Consider the following 26,954-nt stretch of genomic DNA (forward strand, 5'->3'; position numbering starts at 1 on the left):
TGAAAAATCCTAGTGTACATATATGCATTTATTATTATTAATTCATCACGTGAACTAATTCAACAACTGTATTATGTTTTCGGTGTATGGTATAATGTTTTAGTAGCTCAAACATAAACTGCAAATAAAACAAAAAATACATACAAAAACGTCGCCATTTTAACGTAAATTTAACATGATTTTATGAGTACAGGCAGGCTGCCATTAAAAATACATAAACGAATGAATAAGCACATTGCTAAATAATAACTTACAGGTACGTCGTGTCGTTGACAGACTGAAAATAACAATTATAGTGTTCAAACAATTAATTTTGTGTGAAAGAGCCTCAGACTCGGAGATAAGGAGACATATGTGGTGCGACAGCTGAGGCCGTCAGCCGGTGGCGCGTGTGGAATGCGGTAGATGGAGAGGGGCACGGATATTTTTATGGATAGCGCCCACCGATACCCGACTGCGCTCATTTGACTCTCTGTCGCACGGGAAGAGAAGACTAAACCTGTGCTTGGGGATTTAGCATTATCAGAGCCACCGTGAAATACGGAAACATATCTTATGCTTGAAGACAAACGGAGAAAATCTCTCTAAATTAAAGGTAAGATATTTTAAGTTATCGTTTTTGAAGTGTTAAGAATTTAATAAAGCCTGTGGGGGAAAAAATCCAAAGGGCAAACCCACAGGCGGATGAGGGCCTGTATTACATGGTCGACCTCATACTTCACTCACTGAGAATACAGTAGACCATTTGGAGAAGACTTTTGTTTCATTAGATCTCAAATGACTTTAATCACTAATGTTTAAAGGGAAATACATATAAATATAAACAAAAACACAGCTGATCCTTATAGAAACTAGTGGAGAATTTTACTGAATTAGCCTGAGGATAAAGATACATGTAGGCCTATTCATTTATGCTGAACACGTTATTACATGACAACTAAAAGAATATATTTCTTTCTTTTGACACCTTTAGGTCATACTTTTGAATATTAGGGTTTAACTAAATGCTTTTAAACAGATATATCTGACATACAGATAACAGATACGAAATGTTTATCCTCACTGTCCAACAAAACTTTGAAATCAATCTTAAAAGTGACAACGAAGTTTACCTACTAATCAAGATGGTAAACAGTGTATCCATATATATATGGATATCTGTGGAAAATGCTTAGTGTACAGTATAAATTCATATCAACTGATAAAAATAAATATGTCAGTTGGAAATGTGGCGGGAAAGAATGCTTAAAAATGGCGACATTGTTTGTGGAGGCCATATTGTCTTCGTCATCTTCTAAAATTGAGGTGTGACCAGTTGTGTGAGATTTTGTCATATATGAATAGCAAAGGAGAGTGACTATGCATCAAAAGTTAGATGGTTACATGTGATTATTATTATACTTGTAGTGAGTCATGCTTAAAATTGTATTGCTGCATGGGTAAATGTTGCTGTTCATCTGGGATTATTCTAGCTTGGATGAATGATGTCAGATGTGGAACATATTACATTTTTGAATTGTTGCTAACTTTCAGTATTTAGCCAAATTTACTGTACTTTTGCACTGTAGAGACACAACACATCTGAATCATCTAAAATGTATTAATTTAGTCAGGGGTCTCATGTGTGCCATCTGGGTGCTGACCTCTTCTTAGACTCATATCTCCAGGTAAAAATAGCCCCAATCACATGGACCCAGACTGGGAGTTAAATTTAGTACCTGTATGTCCCACAAGGCTCCTGGTGGAGGTCCCACACACATCTGTTCTCTTGTAGACCACCAACTAACACTATTAAGACTCAACATTGAGTTTAATACTATTTATTTACCTTTTAAAGAAAACAAGTAACAATGTAAAGATTACAGTTAGTCAAAAGCAGTGGAATCTTGTGGTCATGATGTCTTTTTCCCAATGTCAGCTTCCTGTTACGGTTTGTCTTAGAAACGACAACATGACTGAAGTGATGAGCATGGCGGACGTGTCGACAGACATGACGCATATAAACAGCACAAAAAACACGAACGATATAGCTGATGCTCACGATACAGAGAACACAATCAATGATGAAAACCATAAAGAGGAAACTTGTGACGTGAGCATGTCTGAAGAAGTGGAGATGAAGAGTGTTGCAGATAAACCAAAGAAGACCGAGTTACCAGAGAAGAAAGAACCCAAACAGGAGACAAAGACCACCGGCAGGACGAGAAAACGAGAGAAGGTTTCAAAAACGAATGAGGAAAACATCACCCAAGTGGAAAACGATAAGGAGGCAGATGAATCGCATGATATCACAAATACGTCAGATGTGGCACTGAAACAAGAGGTACAGTATGATTAGGCTACAATAATATGCATGTAAGTAAATACATGCATATATATTTAAAAATAATTACACATTTTTGATAATAATAATACATAAAAAATACCGTCTATCAGTAAAAAATCCAAAATACAGCAAAAGCAGTAACAGTATGTGAAATATTTTTACTATTTAAAATAACAGTTTTCTATTTGAATATACTTTAAAATATAATTTATTTCTGTGAAGTTACATTTTTGTCATCATTACTCCAGTCCTCAGTGTCACATGATCCTTCAGAAATCATTTTAATATGCTGATTTACTGTTTAAGAAACAGAACTTATAATTATTATTATCATCAATGTTTATTGGAGTACATTTTTTTCAGGATTCTTTGATATATCCAAAGATCGGCATTGATCTGAAATAAAAAGCTTTCGTTTCATTATACACTATACCATTCAAAAGCTTATATATATATATATATATATACATATATACATATATATATATATTTTTTGTAATAGAAATTAATGCTTTTATTTAACAAGGATGCTTTAAAATGACCAAAAGTGATGATAAAGACATTTATAATGTATATCAATGTTTATAAATATTTCTATTTCAGGTAAATGCTGTTCTTTTGAACTTTCTATTCATCAAAGAAAATTCTACTCAACTGTTTTCAACATAATAATAATAATAAAAAATGTTTTTTGAGCAGCAAATCATTATATTAGAATGATTTCTAAATGAACAATGACTGGAGTAATGATGCTTGAAATCACAGGAATAAATTACATTTTAATAGTAAAAATATTTAAAAATATGATTGTTTTTGCTGTACTTTGGATCAAATAAATGCAGGCGTGGTGAGCAGAAGAGACTTCTTTAAAAACATTAAAAATCTTACTGTCCAAAAACTTTTGATTGGTAGTGTATATATATATATAATATATATATATATATGTATATATATATATATAGTGTATATAATTACTTTATAAATTAAAAATGTGCTAAATAAATTAATATAAAAACAAGCAATTATAATATGTATTATGTAATTTATACTCTTCATATAATCAATACTCAAATTATATATATATATTTATATATATATATATAATAAAGCAATATTTTTTATTTTAAATTAATTCTTATGTATTATTACAATCACTAAATTATTATTTTTTTATTTATTATTAATTTATTATTATGTGAAATAAATTATATGCTTTTGAACAAATTAAAAAAAATAGTCAACTGTATGTTTTGTGTCATTTATAATCTTTAATAAATACACAATTTTTAAAAAAAAAAAGACAAAGAAATGAACTAATTTTTCATTTCTCAATTTTACTAACAATCTCTCATACCTCATTTTCTCTTTCTTCTGAAGAAACTGCTTAGAACATCTAAGCCTGTGCAGAGAAGTTATGTTCCTAAGTTGGGGAAAGAAGATGTGAAGAATAAGTTTGAGGCGATGCAGAAAGCTAGAGAAGAGAGAAACCAAAAGAGAAGTCAGGATGAGCAAAAGAAACGCAGAGAGCAGTTCGTTAAAGAGAGAGAGTATATTCGCAGGAAGCAAATGGTCAGTAGAGAAATGTGCCCATCTGCATCTTGTTTTGTCATTTCATCCACTGACTGGCCTGCCTCACCTGACACTAACAATGCATAACTGGAGATTTTGTCTTGAGGTTAATGAAGATACCGCTTGCTGGGTATGCAGTGTTTACGTAAGATTAGGCATGCATCAATACCCGATTTCAGGATGCACACAAACCTACTTATAATCACCCCAGTATGTGTGATGCCTGCTTGCTGCATGCACACTCTACTGATCCCCTGCCCATGTCACAGTTGATGGCCCAATCAGCATCCGCCCCTGTAGGTCATATGTGCCTGTCTTATAAGGATTAAGGTCTGCTTGGCTTGCTACGACCAGCATGGTTTCTGATCCTGGATAAAACGGCTAACCTCGCAACAACTGTCGGATCCTCCACAGATAAAGGAACTCCTCGCCTCTAGTGATGAAGAGGAAGAGGTGAAGCCTACGAAGATAGAAAAAACATATGTTCCCAAGATTACAGGTAGGGTGGAATGAGAAAAACAAAGGGATGCTGAACATTTGATTTTAGGACTGATCCGACGTAATCGTTGTAACAGCGCTAATCCCGTTATAGACGCCAACTGTCGGCTTTCTGTCCATTCACAGGTAGTGTGAAGGGGAAGTTTGCAGAGATGGAGAAACAAAGGCAGGAGGAGGAGCGGAAAAGAACAGAAGAGGAGAGGAAGAAGCGAGCTGCACAGGAGGCCATAGAGAAGGCCAAGATTCAGAAAGAGCTGGCCAAGAAAGCCGAGGAGGTGAGTCAGTGTGTCGTGATAACAGGTTGTGGGTACAGGAGGATGCTTTTAATGCGACTTTGGCAGTCAGCTGCTTTAACAGGTCTACTATTAGAAAATCTCCACCGAAGTATATGTAATCACTCAGGTAATCCTCTGATGTAATGTAAAGCACTACTTTAACAACTAGCAATACTGTATATGGAAGTAGAATCAAATCATGGAATGGATTCATAGTACAGAACAATGTCACATCGCAATAGAAATTGCAGTTACCAGCAAGGTAAGGCATTCTCATAACCAACCAAAGTTAAACTTAAAATGATTAATATAGTGGATCCATAAACTTGTTTTATGTATTTATTTTTATTGTTTAAATACTGTAAATCTATAAAATAAACTTGGATTCATAAAATGGGCCACTGTTAAAAATCACACATACACACACACTTCTGTTCAAGTAGTTCAGGTCCGCATTTGTAAACTTTAGTTAACGCTTTAAAGGGGTCATCAGATGTGACGTCACACCGACAGAGGCCGCTCCCACGATAGTTGATTGACATGAGCGTCTTACCTCAGACCCGCCTTAAATCAGCTGTAACAGTCCGACCTCCATTGTTTCGATGCCGGAGCAGGGATGTAAGTTAGACAAGAATATCTCCAATTGAGCGATTGAGGTGTTGTGTTGCTGGATGTAATAATGAACGTAGTGGTCGGCATTTACTCCTGACATCTGAGCCACTGAAGATGCAGTGGATTACGTTTGCTTGTGAAGGGAATGTGGCTCCTGATCTACATATATCTGCCTATGTTCGTGCAAATCATTCATTATCCAGCTTCACTTACACGAGAAGTGAGTATAAGGGTTTTTTTATGAATCTTTGCAATTGCCTTTCCTAATAACGTCCTAGTTAGCAAGTTTAGCGGCTAAACGCAGCTAAATGCGGCTAAAGTAAACAGGCTCGTCACTCCACAGCGAAAAGAGAGGGCTGGGGCGAGCAGAGCTCATTTGCATTTAAAGGAACAATCCCTTAGAATGGGATGATTTTTGCTGAGCTCATTTTGACAAGGTAAAAAGGGTATTGTTTTACACAACCATTAAGAATTTTTAACCAGAAGAATCATATCAACTGGGCATCCGATGACCCCTTTAACTAACATGAACTAACAATGAGCAATGTCTTTTATTAGCATTTGTTAATTTATAAAAATGATCATGTTAGTTCACAGTTCATTAACTAATGTTAACAGATACAATACAACTTTTAAATGTTAAATATATTTAAAAACCTTAAAAATGTACACTGCCAGTCAAAAGTTTTTGAACAGTAGGATCTTACATGTTTTTTTAAAAGTCTTTTCTGCTCACCAAGCCTGCATTTATTTAATCTAAAATACAGCAAAAGCAGTAATATTGTGAAATATTTTTACTATTTAAAATTACTGCTTTCTATTTGAATATATTTTAAAATGTGATTTATTTCTTGGATTTAAGCTACATTTTCAGCATCATTACTCCAGTCTTCAGTGTCACATGATCCTTCAGAAATCATTCTAAAATGCTGATTTGCTGTTCGAAAAAATTCTTTATTATTATTATTATTATTATTATCATCAATATTTAAAACAGTTGAGTACATTTTTTTCAGGATTCTTTGATTAATAGAAAGATCCAAAAGATCAGCATTTATCTGAAATAAAAAACTTTTGTAACATTATACAATATAATATTCAAAAGCTTACTGGAGTCAGTATAATTTTTTGAGGGAAAGAAATTATAGAATGACTTCATAGGACTTCTATAGAAATTATAGAATGACTTCTTTTATATTCAGAATGACTTCTGAAGGATCATGTGACTGGAGTAATTATGCTAAAATCAGCATTGAAATCACAGGAATAAATTATTTTAAATAGTAAAAATATTTCAAAATTTTACTGTTTTTGCTGTATTTTGGATCAAATAAACGCAGGCTTGGTGAGCAGAAAAAAACAAAAAATCTAACTGTTCAGAAACTTTTGACTGGTAGTGTATTAGTAAATGTTGAGATTAACATTAATTAATACTGTAGAAGTATTGTACATTGTTAGCTCATGATAACTAATGTGTTTAACTAATGTTAACAAAAGAAACCTTTTTGTGGAGTCTTATCGTAAGCATTCAATTGATCAAAAAGTGACAATAACAACATATACAGTGTTACAGAAGTTTTACCACTGCAGGAATAAACATTACATTTTTAAATGTAAAGTATTACTCTTTTTACTGTATTTGTATCATATAAATGCAGCCTTGGTGAGCATAATAGACTTTTCAAAGGCTTTTTTTTTTTTTTAATGCCCAAATGATTTACTGTAAATTACAAAGATGTCACTTCATATTCAACATGGCACTGGGTGTTAAATTTAAGAAAAATGCCACACTTTCTGGAGCCAGAGTTAATAAGCATGGACAACATGTGACTGCCAACTGTTTCCCACACCACTTGCAGGCCATGCTCTCTGACTGAATTAGCACTCCCATATCTGTCTAGTATGACACAAATGAAGGCAACTGTGCCAGAAGAATGTCTTCTGCTGTCAGTCCTTATCTAAACCTGTCTGGATGCTTGTCCATGACTGCAGAAATGTTGCAGGTCAAAATAATAAAATAATTTGTTATTGCTTCAGATCAGACCTCACATTTGTTTCTGATTTTCAAAAATCTTAACAAAACAAGACATTGCATCATACCTTTGTAATTCCAGTGATAAAACCGCTATTTTATTTGTTTGGCATACTTTTTCTTCTTCATCACAGGAAGGTGACGACAGTCTTTTGGTACGAGTGGTGCCTGCAAAATCACAAAAACAACCGGGAAAGATCAAGATCAATTTTGAGGATTTGGAGAAGAACAGAGAAGAGGAACTAAAGAAGCGAACTGAGGAGGAAAAGAAGAAGAGATACGATGAAAACCGGCGGTCTTTCCGAGAGTCCAAGCGTCGCTCCATGGTTGAACAGGTGACGAATCTATTTTTAAAGATGAATGTCATCTGTACTAGAAAAAGGTTTTATTAGCTTTGGCAAAACTAAAAAACTAAAAAAAATTTTAAAAAGGTGGATGACGAGTCTACTCCCAAAGAGAAAGAGCAGGTGACCCCTGGTAAACTGCGTCTGACCTTTGAAGAACAGGAAAAGGAGCGACAGGAGCAACAGAGAAAACAGGCAGAGGAGGAGGCCCGACGCAGACTGGAAGAGGAAAGAAAAGCTTTTGAAGAGGCCAAGCTCGGCATGGTGGGTAGATTTTCCACAACCAGTAGATATATTGGTTCACATACACATAATTTGTAAAGAAATTATGTTTTTTGAGGAAAACATTTCAGCATTTTTCTTCTTATAATGGACTGATATGGTGCCCCCGATTTTGAACTTCCAAAATGCAGTTTAAATGCAGCTTCAAACAATCCCAAATTCGGTTATAAACGATCCCAGCCAAGGAAGAAGGGTCTTATCTAGCGAAACAATGTTTTCATAAAAATAATACAATTTATATACTTTTTAATGCCAAACGCTCTTCATGTCTTACTCTGCCTGGACTGTTTTTGTTCCGGTTCATGACAGTTAGGGTATGTTAAAAAACATCTCATGTTCTCCCTCAACTTCAAAATTGCCCTATATCGCTGTTTTACCTTTTTTGTTAAGGGTGTTTGATCTTCTTTGCATGTTCACTTTGCAAAGACTGGGTCGGTACTTCTGCAGCGATGTAGGATGATTTTGAAATGATTTTTGAAGTTGAGGGAGAAAATACGATTGGAGTTTTTCGACATACCCTAACTGTCTTGAGTCAGAATACATTGAGTTCATGGACAGAAAGGCAAGACGAGCGTTCGAGATTAAAAAGTATTTAAATTGTATTTTTTTAATGAAAATAACCGATTGCTTTGCTAGATAAGAAGCTTCTTCCTCGGTTGGGATCATTTGCAACCGCATTTGGGATCGTTTGAAGCCGCATTTAAACTGCATGTTGAAAGTTCAAAATCGGGGCACCATACCAGTCCATTATATGGAGAAAAATGCTGAAATGTTTTCCTCAAAAAACTTTCTTTATGACTGAAAAAAAGAATAACAATTTCTTCTTTTCTGTGTCAGTCTTCAACACACATTCATGAGAGTATGAATATGAATATAAAATAAATTATTTCTCACAGGCTCAAGATGATGAAGATACTCAAGATACTAAGGGGGAGAAGGAAGAAATCAGACCTGGTAAACTTCGACTCAGCTTTGAGGAGCTGGAGAGACAGAGGCTGGAAGAGGAACACAAGCGAGTGGAGGAAGAAAGGAAAAGACGCATCGAAGAAGAGAAAAAGGCCTTTGCTGAGGCCAGAAAGAGCATGGTCAGTTTGTGCACTTGTGAAAAAACAATACAGTTTGTTTGTTTTTTATGTGTACTATGGTAACCATTATATTCTTGGACAGCATATATATTAGTGTGACATTCTCATCAGGCCTACATAATATTTAATAGATATAAACTGCTCACTATTATTACAAAAGTTCATTGAAAATGTACCACGTCTAACTTGAAATATAACGGCTACAATCTACAATCATTCAGAGATATGGGATTGCTGACTTGGCACAGTTGGACATATAAGTTGGATGCCAGATCAAACTCTTGACTGTTGACTAACTCATTTTCCCTAAACCTAATATATTGACTCGCAGGTTATAAATAGTGACGATGACATCCTGCTGGCCATGATAAACTCAGATGGGGCCACACCGGGAAAGTTGACCATCAGCTTTGAGGATTTGGAAAGACAGAGACGGGAAGAAGAGCAGAAAAGGAAAGAGGAGGAAGCCAAGCGACGCCTGGAAGAGGAGAAAAGACTTTTCGCAGAAGCTCGCAAGAACATGGTAGGACCATGCATGACATGTACAGTACAGTCCATTTGCATGTACTAATTTATGTACTAACAAAACAAATCAACAACAAGAAGTCGATTAATAGGCTTATATCTAACATTATAATCAAGAAACTATACAATCGCTGTTTTGCTTATTAATAATAGAGCATAAACATACATTATGCTGCATGTTTATTGTAATGCAGTCTGCTCTATATATTTATATCATCTGAGCACATGTTGTCTCTCAGCTAACAACTGTTAACCGGTGTCAATTTCAATACATCAACCTACATCGTCTGTATTTCAACCTAAAACAAATAATTCAAATGCAACTATGAACACATGTCCAAATCTCCAGTGTGCTCAAATGGTATACCTGCTGCAATGCTTGTCTGTTATGCTTTTCAAATTGTGTCTTTAAGAGCCCTGGACTGGATCAGGATAATTTGACTGGATATGGAGATAAAGAAGTAAGAAACTTTTTTAAAACGGAAACAGCTAATCTGCTAATGTGAAGAACTGCCACAATGATTATATATATATATATATATATATCATTATGGCAATAATGTGCAAAAGTTTTAGGCCACTAGTATTTTCACCAACACAAAAAATGTTTTTAAGTCAGTTATTTCTATCTTTTGCTTTAGTGTGTCAGTAGGAAATATCAGTTTACATCGCCAAACATTCATTTTGCCATTAATTGTAATAATCCAGTGAGATTTTTATTTGCACAAGTAGTCTGACAACAGCCAGCACTCCACACAGAGATCTGATCTCATCATTATCCAGTCTGTCTAGAATGGCATGATGAAACTCAGAGATTCTTCAAGAAACCTACCTGCAAAGCTACAGTACTGTTAAAAGTTTTAGGCACTTGTGTAAAAATGCTGTAAAAAATGAGGACGCTGTCAAAAATAATGTCATAAATAGATTTTATGTATCAATTAACTTCTAGTAACTAAATTAAATCAACACTTGATATGACCATCCTTTGGATTTAAAGTAGCTTTTGCCATTGGTACACTTGCGCATAGTTTTTCAGGTAGCTTTGCAGGTAGGTTTTTTTGAAGCATCTTAGAGATGTTGCCACAGTTCTTACACAGGTATCGGTCATTTTCATTTGCCAATAAAATTATTTAAAAGCATTTAAAGAAAGTTTTTGTCAGAGCCCTTGTTATTTTTAATTTTTACATTCATTTTCATTTTTACACCAAAAATATCCAATTATCTGTGCCAATATTAAGCTTTTTTTTTTATTTAAGATTTATCTTTATGCCTTTATTTAGAAAGGACAGTGTAGGTGGACAGGAAGCGAAGTGGGAGAGAGAGAAGGGGGTGGGATTGGGAAAGGTCCACAAGCCGGAATTAATCATTTTTATGGTTATCAGTATTGGTTATTTTTCAAAACTGATTTGCTGATTATAATTTAAAAGCATTTAAAAAAATTTTTTTGTCAGAGCCCTTGTTAATCTTAATTTTGAAATTTATTTTAGTTTTTACACCAAAAATATCCGACTATCTGTGCTGATATTAAGCATTTTTATGGTTATTGGTATCGATTACTTTCAAAACCGATTTGCAGATAAAATAATTTAGAAGTATTTAAAGAAATTTTTTTCAGAGCCCTTTTTATTATTAATTTTAACATTCATTTTAATTTTTTCACCAGACATATATTGGTTCAAAAGACTTGTAATAATTGGTATCGGCATTGTCCCTGGAAAAACATATCGTTCAACCCTTAATATTTTATATTAAATGTTATATACCTACCATTTAGAAATATAATCATAATATTTGATTGCCTGTGAATTTACTTGTTTTGTTTATAAATTCAACATGTTTAGTTATCATCAGTCAAACATAAAAAAGAACAACTGCAGGTAACACAGGAAAACACTCGCCTCCTGCACAAGTTAATATGTATTTAAATATCAATCTCTGATGAGATGTTTGTCCCATTCTTGTTGACAGGTGCAGGATGATGATGAAACTCTAGTGAGGACAGAGTCACAGGAAGCAATGCATCCAGGGAAACTAGAAATCAACTTTGAGGAGTTGCTGAAAATGAAAGAGGAGGCAGAGCGAAAGCGCAAGGAGGAGGCCAGACGCCAAAAAATGGAGATGGAGAAGAAAGAGTTCGAACAGTTGCGACAAGAGATGGGCGAGGTCAGCTTCACGTGCCAATAAAATGATCACTACACTTATAATTTCAATACGCTTCAATTATTTACACATTTTGTGGGTTTGTTTCAGGATGAGATCAATGAAAGCTCTGAGGTGGTGAGCACTGAGTACGAAGAACTAACAAAGCTGAAGCGAACCGGCTCCATCCAGGCCAAAACCCTGAAATCTAAGTTTGAGAAGATCAAGCAGCTCACAGAGGAGGAGATCCAGAAGAAGATCGAAGAGGAACGAGCAAGAAGGAAAGAAATTGACGAGAAAATCAAGGAGAGAGAGGCAGAGCGCTGTCAGGAGGTAAAAGAATTAGGGAATTTCACACATTTTCATTGCAGCTAAAAAACTTTGACATGCGTAATTTTGCTTATTTTTTTCACAGGATGAAGATGAGGATAAAACAACTCCAGCTAAAGCAGAAGACGTCCCGTTCAGACAGAAAGTGGACATGCGTGCGCGTTTCGAACAAATGGCCAAGGCCAGAGAAGAGGAGCAGAAGAGGAAAATCGAAGAACAGAAATTACAAAGAATGCAATTTGAACAACAGGAAATTGACGCTGCTCTTCAAAAAGTAAACCTCTCCTGGGCTACTTTGTTTAAGAGCTAAATGGTGGACTGACTTCAACACTAATGCATGGCAGAACTGCATGCATGTGATTTCTGTTGTTTTCCTGTTGTTGTTTTTTTTCCAAATGTGAAACACTTGTCATGTGTCTTATCAGAAAAGGGAAGAAGAGGAGGAGGAAGAAGGTAGCATCATTAACGGTTCCGCCGCCTTCGAGGATGAAGAGGACCACGCCAGGTCGGGCGCTCCTTGGTTTAAAAAGCCCCTGAAGAACCAGTCAGTGGTTGATGCAGAGCCTGTGCGGTTCACAGTGAAGATCACAGGAGAACCCAAACCAGAGGTCACCTGGTGGTTTGAGGGTGAGCTGCTGCCAGACTCTGAAGACTACCAGTACATAGAGAGAGGCGAGACCTACTGCTTGTACTTGCCGGAAACGTTCCCCGAGGACGAAGGAGAGTACATGTGCAAAGCCGTCAACAGCCGAGGAACTGCCGCTAGCACCTGCATTCTCACGATTGAAAGTAAGCGGCTCTTCATCTCCACTAACCACCTGCATGCTGAGCTTTCTTATGGCATCACTAACCTCGAACGGATCGCATGCTCCGCTTCCACTCGGTTCTTCTTCTTCTTGTTAATCTGTGTCTTTCTGTCTCCTTGTCTTTCTCTTTCCAGCTGAGGACTACTGATGCTCTCCTTCTCTGGAACTTTCCCAGACTTTTATTGTTTTCTTTTATAAAAGTTCATTTCTGAAGGTAGGGCCAAAAACCGAGGAGGAAGGAGCGGTATTTCTCTCTCTATCTCTTTTTTTTTGTTTTGCCATTCCTCCTGAAGATACGCTCAATGATGAAGTGCAATCTGTTGTTTACATTAGATTCTGCACTCATGGTTAACAAAACAACAAAAAATCCACATTTGGGATGAATTTGTGCCAAAACACAGATACTGTTCCCATGATATTTTAGCATACATAGCGTAGCTGCAAAGAAATCCAGTTAATTACATACAGTTGAGTATGTTCAAAATATACCCACTATTTCACTGAGGAAGGATTTCATACCCATGAAATCGAATGAATGAGACGTTACTTGAGAGTTTGATTCAGTATCTGTAAAGGGGATGTGGTTGCATTTTCTTTGTTAAATTCCTATAAGCACCTCTGTTCAGACTCAGATGTTTTTTTTTTCCACATTGTGATCGGAGTATTTAAAATTTTGAATAAAAATGTACACATGGAGCTTTCATAACCCCAGATGTTTTTATGTTAAAGTGTAGTGAGTAAATGAAATGTATGAACAGTGTATGTAGGTTAGCAAGAGGTGATTTTAGGTTTTAGGCGGAATATTTGTGTAATGTACAAAATTATAATAAAATTCATAAAACTGAAGTGATGTTGTCTGTTTTATGAACTAACAACTTTATTTTTGATATAAAAATATCTTACAGTCATTAGTTGGGAGACATGGCCTGACAAATTCATCAGTTTCAAATAACCTACAATGCATGATTGACTGTATGCAACTTTCTTTCTTTCTTTTTTTTTTTGGATTCTTTATTTTTTTAAAAATTTTGATTTATAACTTTTTACAGCAGAGTCCGAGATCTGCCCATATACATTAAAAGAAGAAGAAGAAGAAGAGAAAACAATGCAACAGTACAATATTAGCGGATAACACCTAAATCTCATGATTTTAATATATGCAGCTTTTTAATTATTATGTACTGCAAATTAGTTTGAAAGCCTTCTTAATTTTAATTTTATTTTAATGTAAGTATCCACCTTTTTCTTAAGGTAAGAGTGGGCGCAGCAATTTGTAAATTTTATAGGTGTGGCTTCCGGTCTCATCCGCAGTGTTGCCAAGTTAGCGACTTTGTTGCTAGATTTAGCGACTTTTCAGATCATCCCGTTGACAGAAACAGTAAAATATATCAAGATATATAGGGAATATATCTGTGAAAACTGTTTTAATTAAAAATTTGTATGTGAGCCCAGAGAGGACAGTACTACGCACTGACCATGTGAATATGCTAATTAGCATATGATGTCATCTAGCAACATGTGGCGACTTTTCAAGTGGGGTTTAGCTACTTTCCATTGAAAGAAGTTGGCAACACTGGGAATTAGTCTACTTTAACACTGTTGCCGTGGGTTGAATAGACCCCAATAACCTCATATTTTGCCCCTGAAATGCAAATTTACCAGGGGAACCCCGACAAAAAATGTACATTTTATCTTTTTATTTTTTATTTTTACATTTTATTTTATTTTTGAACGTGATTTTAAGGGAGACCCCCGCCTGAAACGTGATTGGGTTAGTTTTGGGCTAGTTTTGAGTAGCAATTGGGCGGGGTTGTTGTGAAAACCTGGCAACCTTGCTCATCCGCATTCAGCTATTACTATCTTTAAAAAAAGCTAGTTTTGCTGCTTGATATTGGCAATTGGTGTGTTTTACCATATTATTTAATGTATTATCTTAATTATGAAGAAACTGGTTTGTAGTGCAAACAGTTTTACTGTTTACGGCACATTAGTATTCTTTTTCAGCGGATAATGAACCGGAAGTCTCACCCACAGGCTTATTTCTGCCTTGAGGGAAAAAGGTGGATAATGACGATTAATTGATATTTCAACAACAATAACAACAACAACAACAACAAAAAACCTAGACTTTTAAACTAGAAAAGCAATGTTTCTAAATACATTTTAGCTTGACAAATATTTTTAAAAATATACTAAAAGTCTTTTAAAAGCTTAAAGGCCACAAATGATAGACAAACAGACAAATCACAATAAAACAACAGACAAATCAAAAAACTGAATATCTGCAATAGACAAAGCTGACTGTATTATAGAATGTGTCCGTGACAAATCATTTTTCCTTTCTCATCACAGACCACTACTTAACCACCTCAAAAGGACATATATTCGATTTTCAGTGAACAAACAAGACTTCTTGACTCACTGGAGCCACTTCTGCTACACATTTTTAGCGTATTTTCATAAATTTGACCATATCTGACACGACTTTCCTTTCCAAAAAGCTACTCTGATAGATCAATTAACGAGGCATCTTGACGGTTTATTATCCTAAATTATTAATCTAAAACAGCAGTCCTCGCCATACCTGCCACCTAAACAGAATCCTCTGCAACCAGAATGCTACAAAATAGCATTTTAACTGTAACAGTAATACTTGTTGCATCCGCAGGGAGGCGCAGCTGTGTCATTAATCCACGCACTCTGCGCCGCACTATCAACAACTGTCTGCTGGTAACTATAGCAACAAGGCAAAAAGCTAGACCGCTAGTTAGCAAGCCTCTGCAACTATCCTTACCTCATTTATCCCCCAGTCGGTTCACAAAATATTAAAATACCATGCTGAAAATGCAGTAACGGCGCGTAGATGAAAATATGACTTATGCCGACGAACAGTATTCGATGTGTGTGTGAAGCTTGGGGCTGTTTATATCGAACTAGCCAACTTGCTATCTTATTCCCATATTTACCGCAGTGTTACTGTGATCCATGATGGGCAAAGATGTGGAGGACGTCTCCGCGTCTCTAGTGCGGGAATATCTCAGTCGAAAGGTGGGTGACAGAGCAGTTTCTTTCAGTTTATACTATTTGGAAGACTTGTAAACATGGCACACATGCTAACTATCCTGTACCACTCAAATCAGCATTTGTGATCTTTATCTTAGCAGAATATACATATTGTGTGCTTTAAAGGTAGATTTCTTCTGTAAATTTGCTTGCTCTATGAGAGATTGCTCTGGTTGGATGATGAAATGTACTTGCAGGGCCTGAAGAAAACCATAGCTTGCATGGATGAAGAGCTTCCACGAACTAATTCAAGCATTAATAACAGATCAGATCTACGCAAAATACTTCACCTTGAAGGCCTTTACAAAAAGAACAAGGTATTAAAGTGATCAGCACCTGTACTTAAAATATCAAGAATGGTAAAAAAGCAGAGAGATGATAAAATGCATGTGTTTAGGCTGAAGAACATCCCTTGAAGTCAATGTTGGAGATGATCGTGAAGGACAGAATGAGTGAAGGTGGTAAAACCAAAACACGCCGACATAGTGACAATCAAGCACATCCATTGGAACAAACCACATTCAGTTCTTCCACAGACATGACTGGAAATGTTAAGATTGAGGAAGATTGTATGGAAAATCTGTTGTGCGACAGTCCAAGGTATTTTATTTGACAAAAATCCAGTGTTTTCATTTGCTTGAGACTTTCAAGATCTTTTGACAGCATTAAACATTCACCTTTTACATAGGTTATCTGAAAGCAGTTTGTCACAAGTTATTGTGCCTCCCCAAACGCCTTCTGAAAAGCAGCGCAAGAACTTTGCTGTTCACCCTGAGGGCGAGAGAAGTATGTACTGTTCGTCGTACAGCCAGGACAGTCTCTTAACAGTGTCGAATGAGGGATTTCCTTCTGAGAAAAAGGTTGTAGACACTGACAGCCCGAAGAGTAGAAGCAGCAAGATAAGACGGGGCATTATGGCGGGTCCCATTGCCAGCTCCTCACAGGTGATTAATGTTGATTCATTAAATTAAAATTAATTCATCAAATATTTCAATCCAGCATTAAATGAATAATATTGTTAGCTGTTTACACTGTTGTTTGTGATCTGTAAGATTTTTGTTGTTTTTTAAATAGGTTTCTTATGCTCATCAAGGCTGCATTTATTTGTTAAAAATACAGAAAAAAACAGTAATATTGTGAAACATTGCAATTTAAAATAATGGTTTTCTGTTTTAATATATTATAAAATATAATTCATTTCTGTGATGCAAAGCTGTATTTTTATCAGCCTTTACTCCAGTCTTTAGTGTCACATCATCCTTCGGAAATCATTCTAATATGCTGTTTTATTATCAGTGTTGGAAACAGTTGTGCTGTTTAATAGTTTCTGGAACCTGTGATACTTTTTTCAGGATTCTTCAAAGAATAAAAAGTAAAAAAAAAAACAGCATTTATTCAAAAAAGAAATCTTTTCTTAAAATTTAAGTCTTTATTATCACTTTTTAAATCAATTTAACACATCCTTTCTGAATAAAAGTATTAATTTCTTTAGAAGAAGAAAAAAGCAAGAAAGAAAAAAATTACAGACCCCAGACTTTTGACCAGTAGAGTATATTGTAACAAAAGATTATCTTTTAAAATATTTATTAATCCTGAAAAAAGTATCACAGGTTCCTATATATATATATATATATATATATATAACTGTTTCTAACTTTGATAATAAATATCAAAGGATCATGTGACACTGAAAACAGGAGTAATGGCTGATGAAAATTTAGCCTTGCATCACATGAATATATTATATTTTACAGTATATTAAAATAGAAAACTGTTATTTTAAAATGCATTAATATTTCACAGTATTACAGTTTTTTTCTGTATTTTTTATCAAATAAATGCATCCTTGATGAGCATAAGTAACTACTTTAAAAATATTAAAAATGTGGGTGTGTGTATGTTTGTATCTCTCTCTCTCGTTATCAACATTTGAAGTGGATCAAAAGTGGATCAAAAGATTTGATTCTATATTGTTCGTCCTTTACCACATTGCATTGCATTTCATTGAGTTTGATAAAGATATAATTTTCTTTAGGAAAGTAACAGGAGACGTCCAGCTCGAAAGTCACCGTCATCTGTTACAGCAACAACGGGGGATTGTATAGAAGCAGCAAACTGGACAAATGATGTTGATACTATAAATAAGTCTATCCCATCAGCCCCTATTGAACGAGAGAGCAGCATGTTATCTAATGTACATACAGGAATCATAGACCGTAGTGGACATGAGAGGACGTCAGTCGTCAGACATCGCTTGTAAGTTCCTTTCAATATGCCCGGTACTTAACCTGTGTCTGGGAAACCAACTCTACATATTTTACACAAACCTTCATTTTAAAAATGTCAAAAGCTTTTTATCTTTAAGGTAATAAAGCAGTTATATCAGTTACATCAGTCCAAACTAGAAAGGTGAACGTTGGGAATGATTCTAGGGGCATACAAGTCCAACCATTTCTGAATTTTATATTTAAAAATGTAGGGGGTTCAAAGCAGTTTACAATTAGGGGGCCCAGAATTCCTATCCACAACCTTGAATGTAGGCATGAATTAAATATGAGTAAAATCTATTATATGTAAAACAATACAGCTATAAGACTATGAAATTTGGGATAGTAAAAAGAGGCTGTTGGTATTTATTCTCAGCTGCAATATGTCAAGTGTGTGATTGTTGACTTTTATTGTTTCCTCTCCAGAAAGAATCCGGCACCCAGCCCAAAACTGGATGGACTCCATGTGTTGGAAATGGTTTTGGGTAGTGCACCTAAAATCTTCAACAGATTACATTTTGTATCATTGCCAGTTCAACTGCAGAATACGCTAGCAGCTGTTGTATTGATTTCAAATAAATGAAGTGTTTTTTATTTTGTCCACTTTAAATGTTTGTACAGTTCATTTTTAATACTTGTTTTCCTAATCCTATCATTCTGAAATCAATGCAACTAGAAATCTGTTATTTCAAATTTTACAGATGACATAGAGAATGAGGAAAGCTTGTGTGATGTTTCTAGAACATCCATGCCAGAACTTAGTTTGGACAAGACTCCCATGGACCAGAAGACTGCCACTGTAAGTACATTATTATTTTAACTTCCTCAAAACCCAATCTGTGATATCAGTCCAGATTGATATGATAGCTGTGCTCTCATGTCTAATTCAGGCTCTGAAGGAGCTCATCTTCGGTTCTTCTATGGCTTGTTTCACTGAGGAGTGGAAACGACAGAATTTTACCTTTTCAGATACTCCTGGTTTGAAGTATGGGATTGTACAAAAGAAGGTACAGTGTTCTAGACAACCGCAAGATTTACTGTAGTTTTGGTGTATAAACATTTGCATCATGAAACCTTCTGTGCTTGTTTTATCAGGGAGGACCCTGTGGTGTCCTTGCAGCAGTTCAGGCTTGTGTTCTACAGAAGATTTTGTTTGAAGAATCAAGCGATGACTCACTGGATGAGTGCGTATAAAGCATCTGTTATATTTTTGCTAATTTTTTAGTTAAAAGATTAGATATTGTTTGTTTTAAGAGAATATCATTATAATATAATTTTCAGACGTATTTGTATCCTGAGTTTTTCCATACATAAACCACAGAATATTTTAGGTTATAAATTACAGCATTTGTATTTCATTGACATATCTTTTGTTTTTTTTTAATGTCATCAGGAGACTGGAGGTATCAGACATTACAAGGACAAAATGTCTGTCTCAGGCTTTGGCTGACATACTGTGGAGAGCTGGGAATATGAAGAGAGCCACAGTTGCAATGTAAGTGTCACATTTAGAATGATCACTTATATTTACAAACCCATTGTTCATTTCTCAAGCGTAAAGGACCTGCTCCCACAGAAACACAGGAAGAAGTCTGTTCACCCCAGTCGGACGCTACAAATCAGATGGTGTTCTAGAAATGGTAAGGTCATTCTTTGACCCTTAAAATGCTGTCTAATTGCTTCTCAATCTTTTGATGATGACACATTTCTCTTTTGTTAATAGATTTTTTTTTCATATTCCACACAGGTAACATACGTCACTGTGGAGACCTTAGATGATCTCACTTTAGTTCTTGAGCAGCATGTTAGACAGGTAAGTCTGCACTTAAATGGCTTATGACACATCCCGTATACTTGATTTCTATTCATGTAGAATATATATTTTTTTAAAAGTACAGAAATAAATTGTAAGATTAATTATGTATAATATTGTTAATAAGGTTCATTAAGTAACATTAACCATTTTAGTAAGCATGAACGAAATATGAACTGCTACAGCATTTATTAATCTTAGTTAATGTTAATTATATCATTTGCTAATGTATTATTAAAATTATGTGTATTATGTGTATCTTGTTAACATAAGTTAATGCACTGTGACCTAACATGAAATAACAATGACAGGGTTCGTACAAGGTGCTTAAAGTGGCTTGAATTTGACTTCTTGAAATGTAAGGCCTGGTAAACCCTTGAAAATAGCAATATTCCTAAAGAGGTACTTGACAAGTGCTTGAATTATTTAAAGACAATGTTGAATTTTTTCAAGAAGCACACATCTTTTTACTCTAAATTCATGTAATTCAAAAAGCATGATACCTTTTCCGCTTACTTTAGTTAATGTCATAAAACTAGAGAGCTAAGCCAGTAGTACTGACAAGTTGCTGAGTAAACGGTATTGAGTCATTTTGAGTAATTTACGCTGGAACTGTTTAGATTAATTCAAGCTTGTGACTTTGTTCATTCATTTCAAGCGATTCACTAGCAAAAGCCAGATCAAATTAAAAGAGCAATTCATTTTCAAATTTCAACTTTGCTTGTAATGATTTTAAAAAGCAGAATGATGGGTGAAAGGGAGTTTTTCGAAACTCTGAATGAGTTAACCGCTCCAATCATTTGTTTCAGATTTGATTGAGATTGGGACTTCAGAGCAGGTTCACAAATCATTTTACTTAGATTTGGACTTTAAACCGCGTATCGTGAATCATTTAATTTAGATCGGGATTTCCGGGTGGGTATCGCAAGTCGTTTGATTTAGATTGGAATGGGTTTGTGAATCATTTCGTAAATTGAATGATTCAAATGTAATGATTCGCGATTAGAAGTCCCTATCTAAATCAAATTATTAGCAATACGCAAAGTTCCGATCTAAGTCAAATGATTTGCGATACGCAGTTTGAAGCGTGGATCGTGAATCATTTGATTTAGATCGGAACTTTGGAGCATGGAGCAGTTTAAATGCAGCTTCAAACAATCCCAAATGCGGTTGTAAACCAACCCAGCCGTTGAAGAAGGGTCTTATCTAGCGAAACGATCGATTATTTTCATAAAAATTAATACAATTGAAATACTTTTTATTCTCAAACGCTCATCTTGCCTTGCTCTCCTTGAACTCTGTATTCTGGCTCAAAACAATTAGGGTATGTCAAAAAACTCCAATTGTATTTTCTTCCTCAACTTCAAAAATCATTTCAAAATCATTCTATATCGCTGCAGAGGTACCAACCCAGTCTTTGCAAAGTGAACATGCAAAGAAGATCAAACATCCTTAACAAAAAAGATAAAACAGCGATATAGGGTGATTTTGAAGTTGAGGGAGAACATGAGATGGGAGTTTTTCGACATACCCTAACTGTCATGAACCAGAACAAAAACAGTCCAGGCAGAATCTTTATGAATTTTTATGAAAATAACCTATCGTTACGCTAGATAAGACACTTCTTTCTTGGCTGGGATCGTTTACAACCGTATTTGGGATCGTTTGAAGCCGCGTTTAAACTACATTTTGGAGTTTCAAAATCGGGGCACCATATCAGTCCATTAAATGGAGAAAAATGCTGAAATGTTTTCCTCAAAAAACATAATTTCTTTACGACTGAAGAAAGAAAGACATGAATATCTTGGATGACAAGGGAGTGAGTACATTATATGTGAATCTTTGTTTTAGAAGTGGACTTCTCTTTTAACAAAGAGTTATAAATACTGAGAAAATTTTATTGTTCATGGTCTATTCCCATATTTTTATATGCATTGTTTATAATATGTACAATATTAGTAGTGGTTTTTGTAACGTTGTTGTTATTTATAATTATTTATAATATTTAAATTTGCCAGAAGCAGGTTTTGTTTAAGTTATACACAGGATTTGTATCTAAGCATATCCAGTGATAGTCTTGAAGCATTTTAAGACATATATCACCTGTTTAATAGCTCTTAATGTGATTGATGATGGCAATTAGTAGCAGTTTTTTTATTTTTTCCTTTTAGTTTGAGTTTGGTCCCTTTGGCTGTGTCCTGCTTACTGTCTCTGCTATCCTTTCCAGAACTATTGCAACGTGAGTTTCCACCTCTTTTTAACTCAGTGCAGGCTGTTCACGTTCATATATTCACAGAGCTAATTGATTTGTTTTTGGTGATTTAGTATACAAAGTGATATGGATGTGCCATCTTCCACCCTCATTGGAGCTCACGGCTACTGCACACAGGTTTGCCACACAGTCTTTATCCTGATACTCATATTTTATGTTTCTCTTATTGGACGCAGTGTTCTGATATGATCAAGTTAATAAGTCTTATATTTTCCCTTTCATTTTTCTTAAGGAATTGGTAAATCTTTTGCTTTGTGGACGGGCAGTTTCAAACGTCTTTGAATGATGAAATGAAGCTTGATTCCGGAAATGGAAATTTTACACTTCTGAAGGGAATTAAAATGCATTGTAACATTGGGCTGCTGTCTTTATTTGAGCACTATAATATATGTAAGGTAATGAGGGTTGAAACACTCTAACACATACTTAGATAGTATATCCAAATTTTTATCACAATTGATCTCTTTCTAAAGGTTGGATCTCACCTGAAAACTCCCAAGTTTCCAATTTGGGTAGTGTGCAGTGAGAGCCATTTCAGCGTGCTCTTCTGCCCCTCTGAAGATTTGGCAACCGATCACTCCAGAGAGGAAGAGTTTGACTTGTACTATTACGATGGGCTGGCCAACCAGCAGGAACCAATTAGATTAACAGTCTGTGAGTCTTTTCCTTTGGGTCATTGCTTTTCTGGATACACATACACACAAAACAAACACTGAGTTTATTATCCGTCGGATTTGAGAAAAACAAAATAAACACAACCTTTGCACACTGGCTTTGTAATTAGAGTTTGTAATAAGTCGGTATTAAAGGCTTTGTGGATTTTATGTCTCTGAACAGATCCACATTCTGCTGCTGGTGCTGCTCAGAATGACAACGCAGACAGTGATCTCATTCCTCCGCTCGAGCTCTGCATCAGGACCAAGTAAGTTTTATTTCCTAACTGCTTAGAGGTTTATCTCTCTTGTTTATCAGAATATTTTTTATAACATGTCATTTTGATATTGTGAAACACAAACATGTGGTGATATTAATGCTTCGAATATGTTTTACAGATGGCGAAAGGCAGTGGTCAGCTGGAATAATACAGATCCCATTCTTTGATAATGCACGTAAAGGAGATCCATCAGGCTCTAAATTTCAGTTAGGTTTTATATTTAAAAATACATGCATTTAGTGATTTTATGATTACTGCCATTCTCTGTATTTAGAGTATTTTCATCATTCTGCCGCCCATTGTTTGCAATCACTTTGTCTCTCATAGTGTCACACTGACAGTATGGCATTAGGAACTGTCATGCTTTGACAGAACTTTTTTTTACTTTATTCAAATCATGATTAAATTAATTATCAGAGAGAATATGACTTGTTCATATGCATTGTTCAGTCCCTACTATTTAAATAGTTCACTGAAAAATTAAAGTTCTGTCATTGTTTGCTCACCCTCATAGCGTTCAAAACCTGTATGACTTTTTCTTCTGAGGAACACAAAAGAAGACATTTGAAGAATGTTTGTAACCAAACTGATGATAAATTATGGACAAAAAACAGAAATATCTTCTTTTATGTTCCACTGAAAAAATTCACAGTTTTGGGATTACATAAGTGTGAGTCAATTTTCAGTTTTTGGGGAACTATCCCTTTAACTGTATGCAAGAAGGAGATTCTAAAGAGAATATTTTGTGCAAAGAATGCTTTTGTTGCAGTCTGTTCTAAAATGAGGGACCCTTGCATGGTGCAGATGCTTTAGCTCACTAAAATGTCACAAGAAATGCAAATATTAAATCTTCTTTGAACTGGATCAATGGGTTATGCCAATGTCTCTCAAGAGTTCTCTTTATTCTGTTTATGGCATTAGCAAACAGCTTACTCTCTATGTTTGATCAATTATTATTTACATGGAACATCTGGTGTAGTATTTCTGTCCTAGTAATGTTATCATCATATGCCTATAATTAGTCATTGTGATTTAGAACTGTACAGTTTGCAATCAAAATTATTCAACCCCCTTGACCTGCAAGACGTTTCGCAGCAGAGAACAAAATTTTGAGCAATTCAACAAAGGCATTAGTACACTATTGGAGAAAGTTTATTAATTATTAAGAATGTAAGTTGATGAATAATAATAATAATAAAAAATCAAATAGACTCTAAACGTTTATGTTGAAAAAGCTAAAAAGCTTTCAGATCACTGATAATCTTCGGTTTTCACATTACCACTGCCTTTTTTAAATTCAACCAAATATTTTCAATAAGAATTAAATCTGGACACTAAACAGCCCATTCAAGAACATTCTATGACTGATCCCTGAACCAAGCATAAGTAGATATGGATGTATACTTTGGGATGATTGTCCTGCAGGAAAGTTCATTGGCCATTAGCTCATTAGACTCCACACGTCTATCCAATGAATTTTAACATGTTTAAGTCGGCCTTTTTGTTCTTCTTGGTCAAGAGTGGTATTTGCCAAGATGTCTCAACATGAAGGCTGTACTTGTCTAGTGTTCTTCTTATACACAGCATTGAAATATTTTTCCTCCTTTCGTTGGGTCATCTTGCATGTCTTTTGGCTGTACATTTCCTCATGATATTGTGCTTTTCTTGTTCAACACCCTCAAAGGTTTTCTGGTACAACACATTTTAAACTAAGGAACAAGGCTGCCAGCTGTGTCTCTGAGAACTAATGTCGTGGAAATCTTCATGTAGCCTTAGACTTACAAATATAATAAAATGAATTCTTCTCTATAGCTTTTGCGATAAATGTATGTATGTGTAACACCCCAAGCTAATTCTCCGTTAATTTTTAATAGAGTTTCTGAAGGTTAATTGTGTTTTAAGACAATTTTGTTACCTACCATAAAAATAAGTGGCTTAAAACAGCAATGTTGAATAGGGGTTGAATCATTAAGACATAGCTGTGTTATTAAAAACATTACATTATATTTTGATATTATCATTTTTAAGATGCCAGTAAACTGTTGTAGATGCAGTCCTGGATTTTCAGAGAAGCTTGTATTTGTAAAATACTGCAGTCTCTGGGAAGTTGAATAATTTCGATTGCAACTGTATATTTTTTAATTATTAGTGACATAGTATTGTAAACAAGCTGTATATAGAAAAGCAACTGAAATCATGTTACCATTCTATGAAATAATCACAGCACTAACTGATCAACACAAAAAGATGTTTTCTTGATCATTAATCATATTTAAGTTAATACAAAAACAGTATTCGTGATGCAAAGCAGACTGTTTAATTGCAAACCTGCAAAAACAGACTGAAGCAGTTGATGACTCACAAAATGTATTCATATGGCACACATTGAAAACCGAGTACACAACTTTCACTTTTGCCACCAAAACAAGGCTGAATAGCTACGCCTTCTGGGTGGTAGTTCTGGTTGAACTTCATTTGTGGAACTATCCTAAACTCCAGTGGTCACTCAGGGTCTCATAGTTGGATAATATTCAACATGTTGGCTATGAGCTGATTATGTGAGTTTTGGTGCTATATTGCACGTATGCCTGGAATTTGAGAAATGCTTACAGCATAGTGGAACTCTTGGACTGAAAACTCCAATGTAAACATATTGCGTTGTTTTTCCACCAATCAAGTGTATATTGCAACACAGACATCCCAGATCTTATAAACAGACATGCATTTTAAAGGAAGTGTTTCCTGGCAAAAGTATATTATAATTTAAAAACATCTGACTCTGATCACTAACTCATTCACTTTGATCCGTCTTTTCCTTTCTCACAGCTAAATTGCATCACTCCACGCCAACATATCGCTCTGGAACTTACAATTTGATTCCCTTCCGCAGCTGAAAGTGCAAATGTATTTTTCTCTCACTAATAAAACTCCATGTCTGAAGGACCAATTTAGTGTCCTTACTAACCTGACAGCTAAATGTAAGTCAGTGACACTGAGTTCAGTGTGTGTCACAGTACTCAAACTGTCCTCAAGGTGCCTCTGTTGTGTCATGAATCCAATTTCAATCACAACAGATGATATGGAAAGTAAAAGCACAAATTGTAATCAGAGGTGATTTGTTTGACATTGACAGTTCATGTTCACTTTTCTCTGCACTTTTTAGATTTGTGCTCAACTGCAACATAGCAATGTTCATAATCTGTACAGACTGACATCTCAGACAAGGGTCCTGATGTTATCATATGTGAGTCTCCTATCCGAGGCTCCCAATCATTTTATAAGGGCCATCTGGTGTTTTATTTTTAGGGCCCTGATAATGGAACAATTTCCACCCACACATGGTGATGTCATAAATACAGAAAGTATCAGTCGTTAACCCACCATGGGGATATATTACTCAACTGACATAAATTAGAAGAGGTAAGGAATCTAGTTAGTTGCTTCCTGTCGGTAGTGAACTCACCATAGATACGTATAGGGGATTTTCTGCTTGGATTCAGTATTTATCAGTTGTCATCGCTGAATAGCGTTTTATACTCCATACATTTTTATCATTTTTTAATTGAGTGTTTTAGAGGGCATACACTACCAGTCAAAAGTTTCCTATTATGCCATTTTAAAGGTTGCTAATATTGTTTTATGCGTCTCCTAAAAAAAGGTTTACATGTATGCAAGGTCAAAAAACACTTTAGTTTTCTCCAAAAATAGATTTAATTTTACTTTGTTTCTAAATGATTCGTAAACGACTCGTGCGAAGCAGTTCAAAGAATCAGTCTCTCTAA

At 35.2% G+C, this 26,954-nt stretch overlaps 2 protein-coding genes across 4 annotated transcripts; both read left to right on the top strand.

The window, feature by feature from the left end:
- The first annotated feature begins 439 nt into the window (after positions 1 to 439).
- Positions 440 to 13,669, top strand: nexn (nexilin (F actin binding protein)). 3 transcript variants are annotated; one of them, XM_051116972.1, is made up of 15 exons: positions 440 to 595; positions 1,942 to 2,323; positions 3,704 to 3,895; positions 4,310 to 4,394; positions 4,520 to 4,668; positions 7,447 to 7,647; positions 7,744 to 7,920; positions 8,835 to 9,023; positions 9,355 to 9,546; positions 9,962 to 10,009; positions 11,517 to 11,711; positions 11,799 to 12,020; positions 12,103 to 12,291; positions 12,443 to 12,806; positions 12,958 to 13,669. In XM_051116972.1, exons 2-15 carry the CDS (start codon positions 1,952 to 1,954, stop codon positions 12,969 to 12,971), a joined length of 2,589 nt encoding a protein of 862 aa, XP_050972929.1. In that variant the 5' UTR covers positions 440 to 595; positions 1,942 to 1,951; the 3' UTR covers positions 12,972 to 13,669. The 3 variants fall into 3 exon arrangements, with proteins under 3 accessions (XP_050972929.1, XP_050972928.1, XP_050972930.1); XM_051116971.1 differs by having other exon boundaries at positions 444 to 595; positions 1,919 to 2,323; XM_051116973.1 differs by lacking the exon at positions 9,962 to 10,009 and having other exon boundaries at positions 444 to 595; positions 1,919 to 2,323.
- Positions 13,670 to 15,543: 1,874 nt separating this feature from the next.
- On the top strand, positions 15,544 to 24,036 carry mindy4 (MINDY lysine 48 deubiquitinase 4). The gene is given in 19 exon segments (XM_051116978.1): positions 15,544 to 15,871; positions 16,084 to 16,203; positions 16,284 to 16,486; positions 16,575 to 16,830; positions 17,922 to 18,142; positions 18,580 to 18,638; positions 18,855 to 18,952; positions 19,044 to 19,160; positions 19,249 to 19,337; positions 19,547 to 19,648; positions 19,730 to 19,793; positions 19,901 to 19,966; positions 22,138 to 22,205; positions 22,292 to 22,355; positions 22,471 to 22,521; positions 22,523 to 22,633; positions 22,712 to 22,892; positions 23,076 to 23,160; positions 23,291 to 24,036. Coding segments are annotated over 19 exon segments (2,067 nt in total). The 5' UTR covers positions 15,544 to 15,808; the 3' UTR covers positions 23,340 to 24,036.
- Positions 24,037 to 26,954: the final 2,918 nt, after the last annotated feature.

This window comes from Labeo rohita, chromosome 8 (assembly GCF_022985175.1).
Source record: "Labeo rohita strain BAU-BD-2019 chromosome 8, IGBB_LRoh.1.0, whole genome shotgun sequence".
NCBI lineage: Eukaryota > Metazoa > Chordata > Actinopteri > Cypriniformes > Cyprinidae > Labeo > Labeo rohita.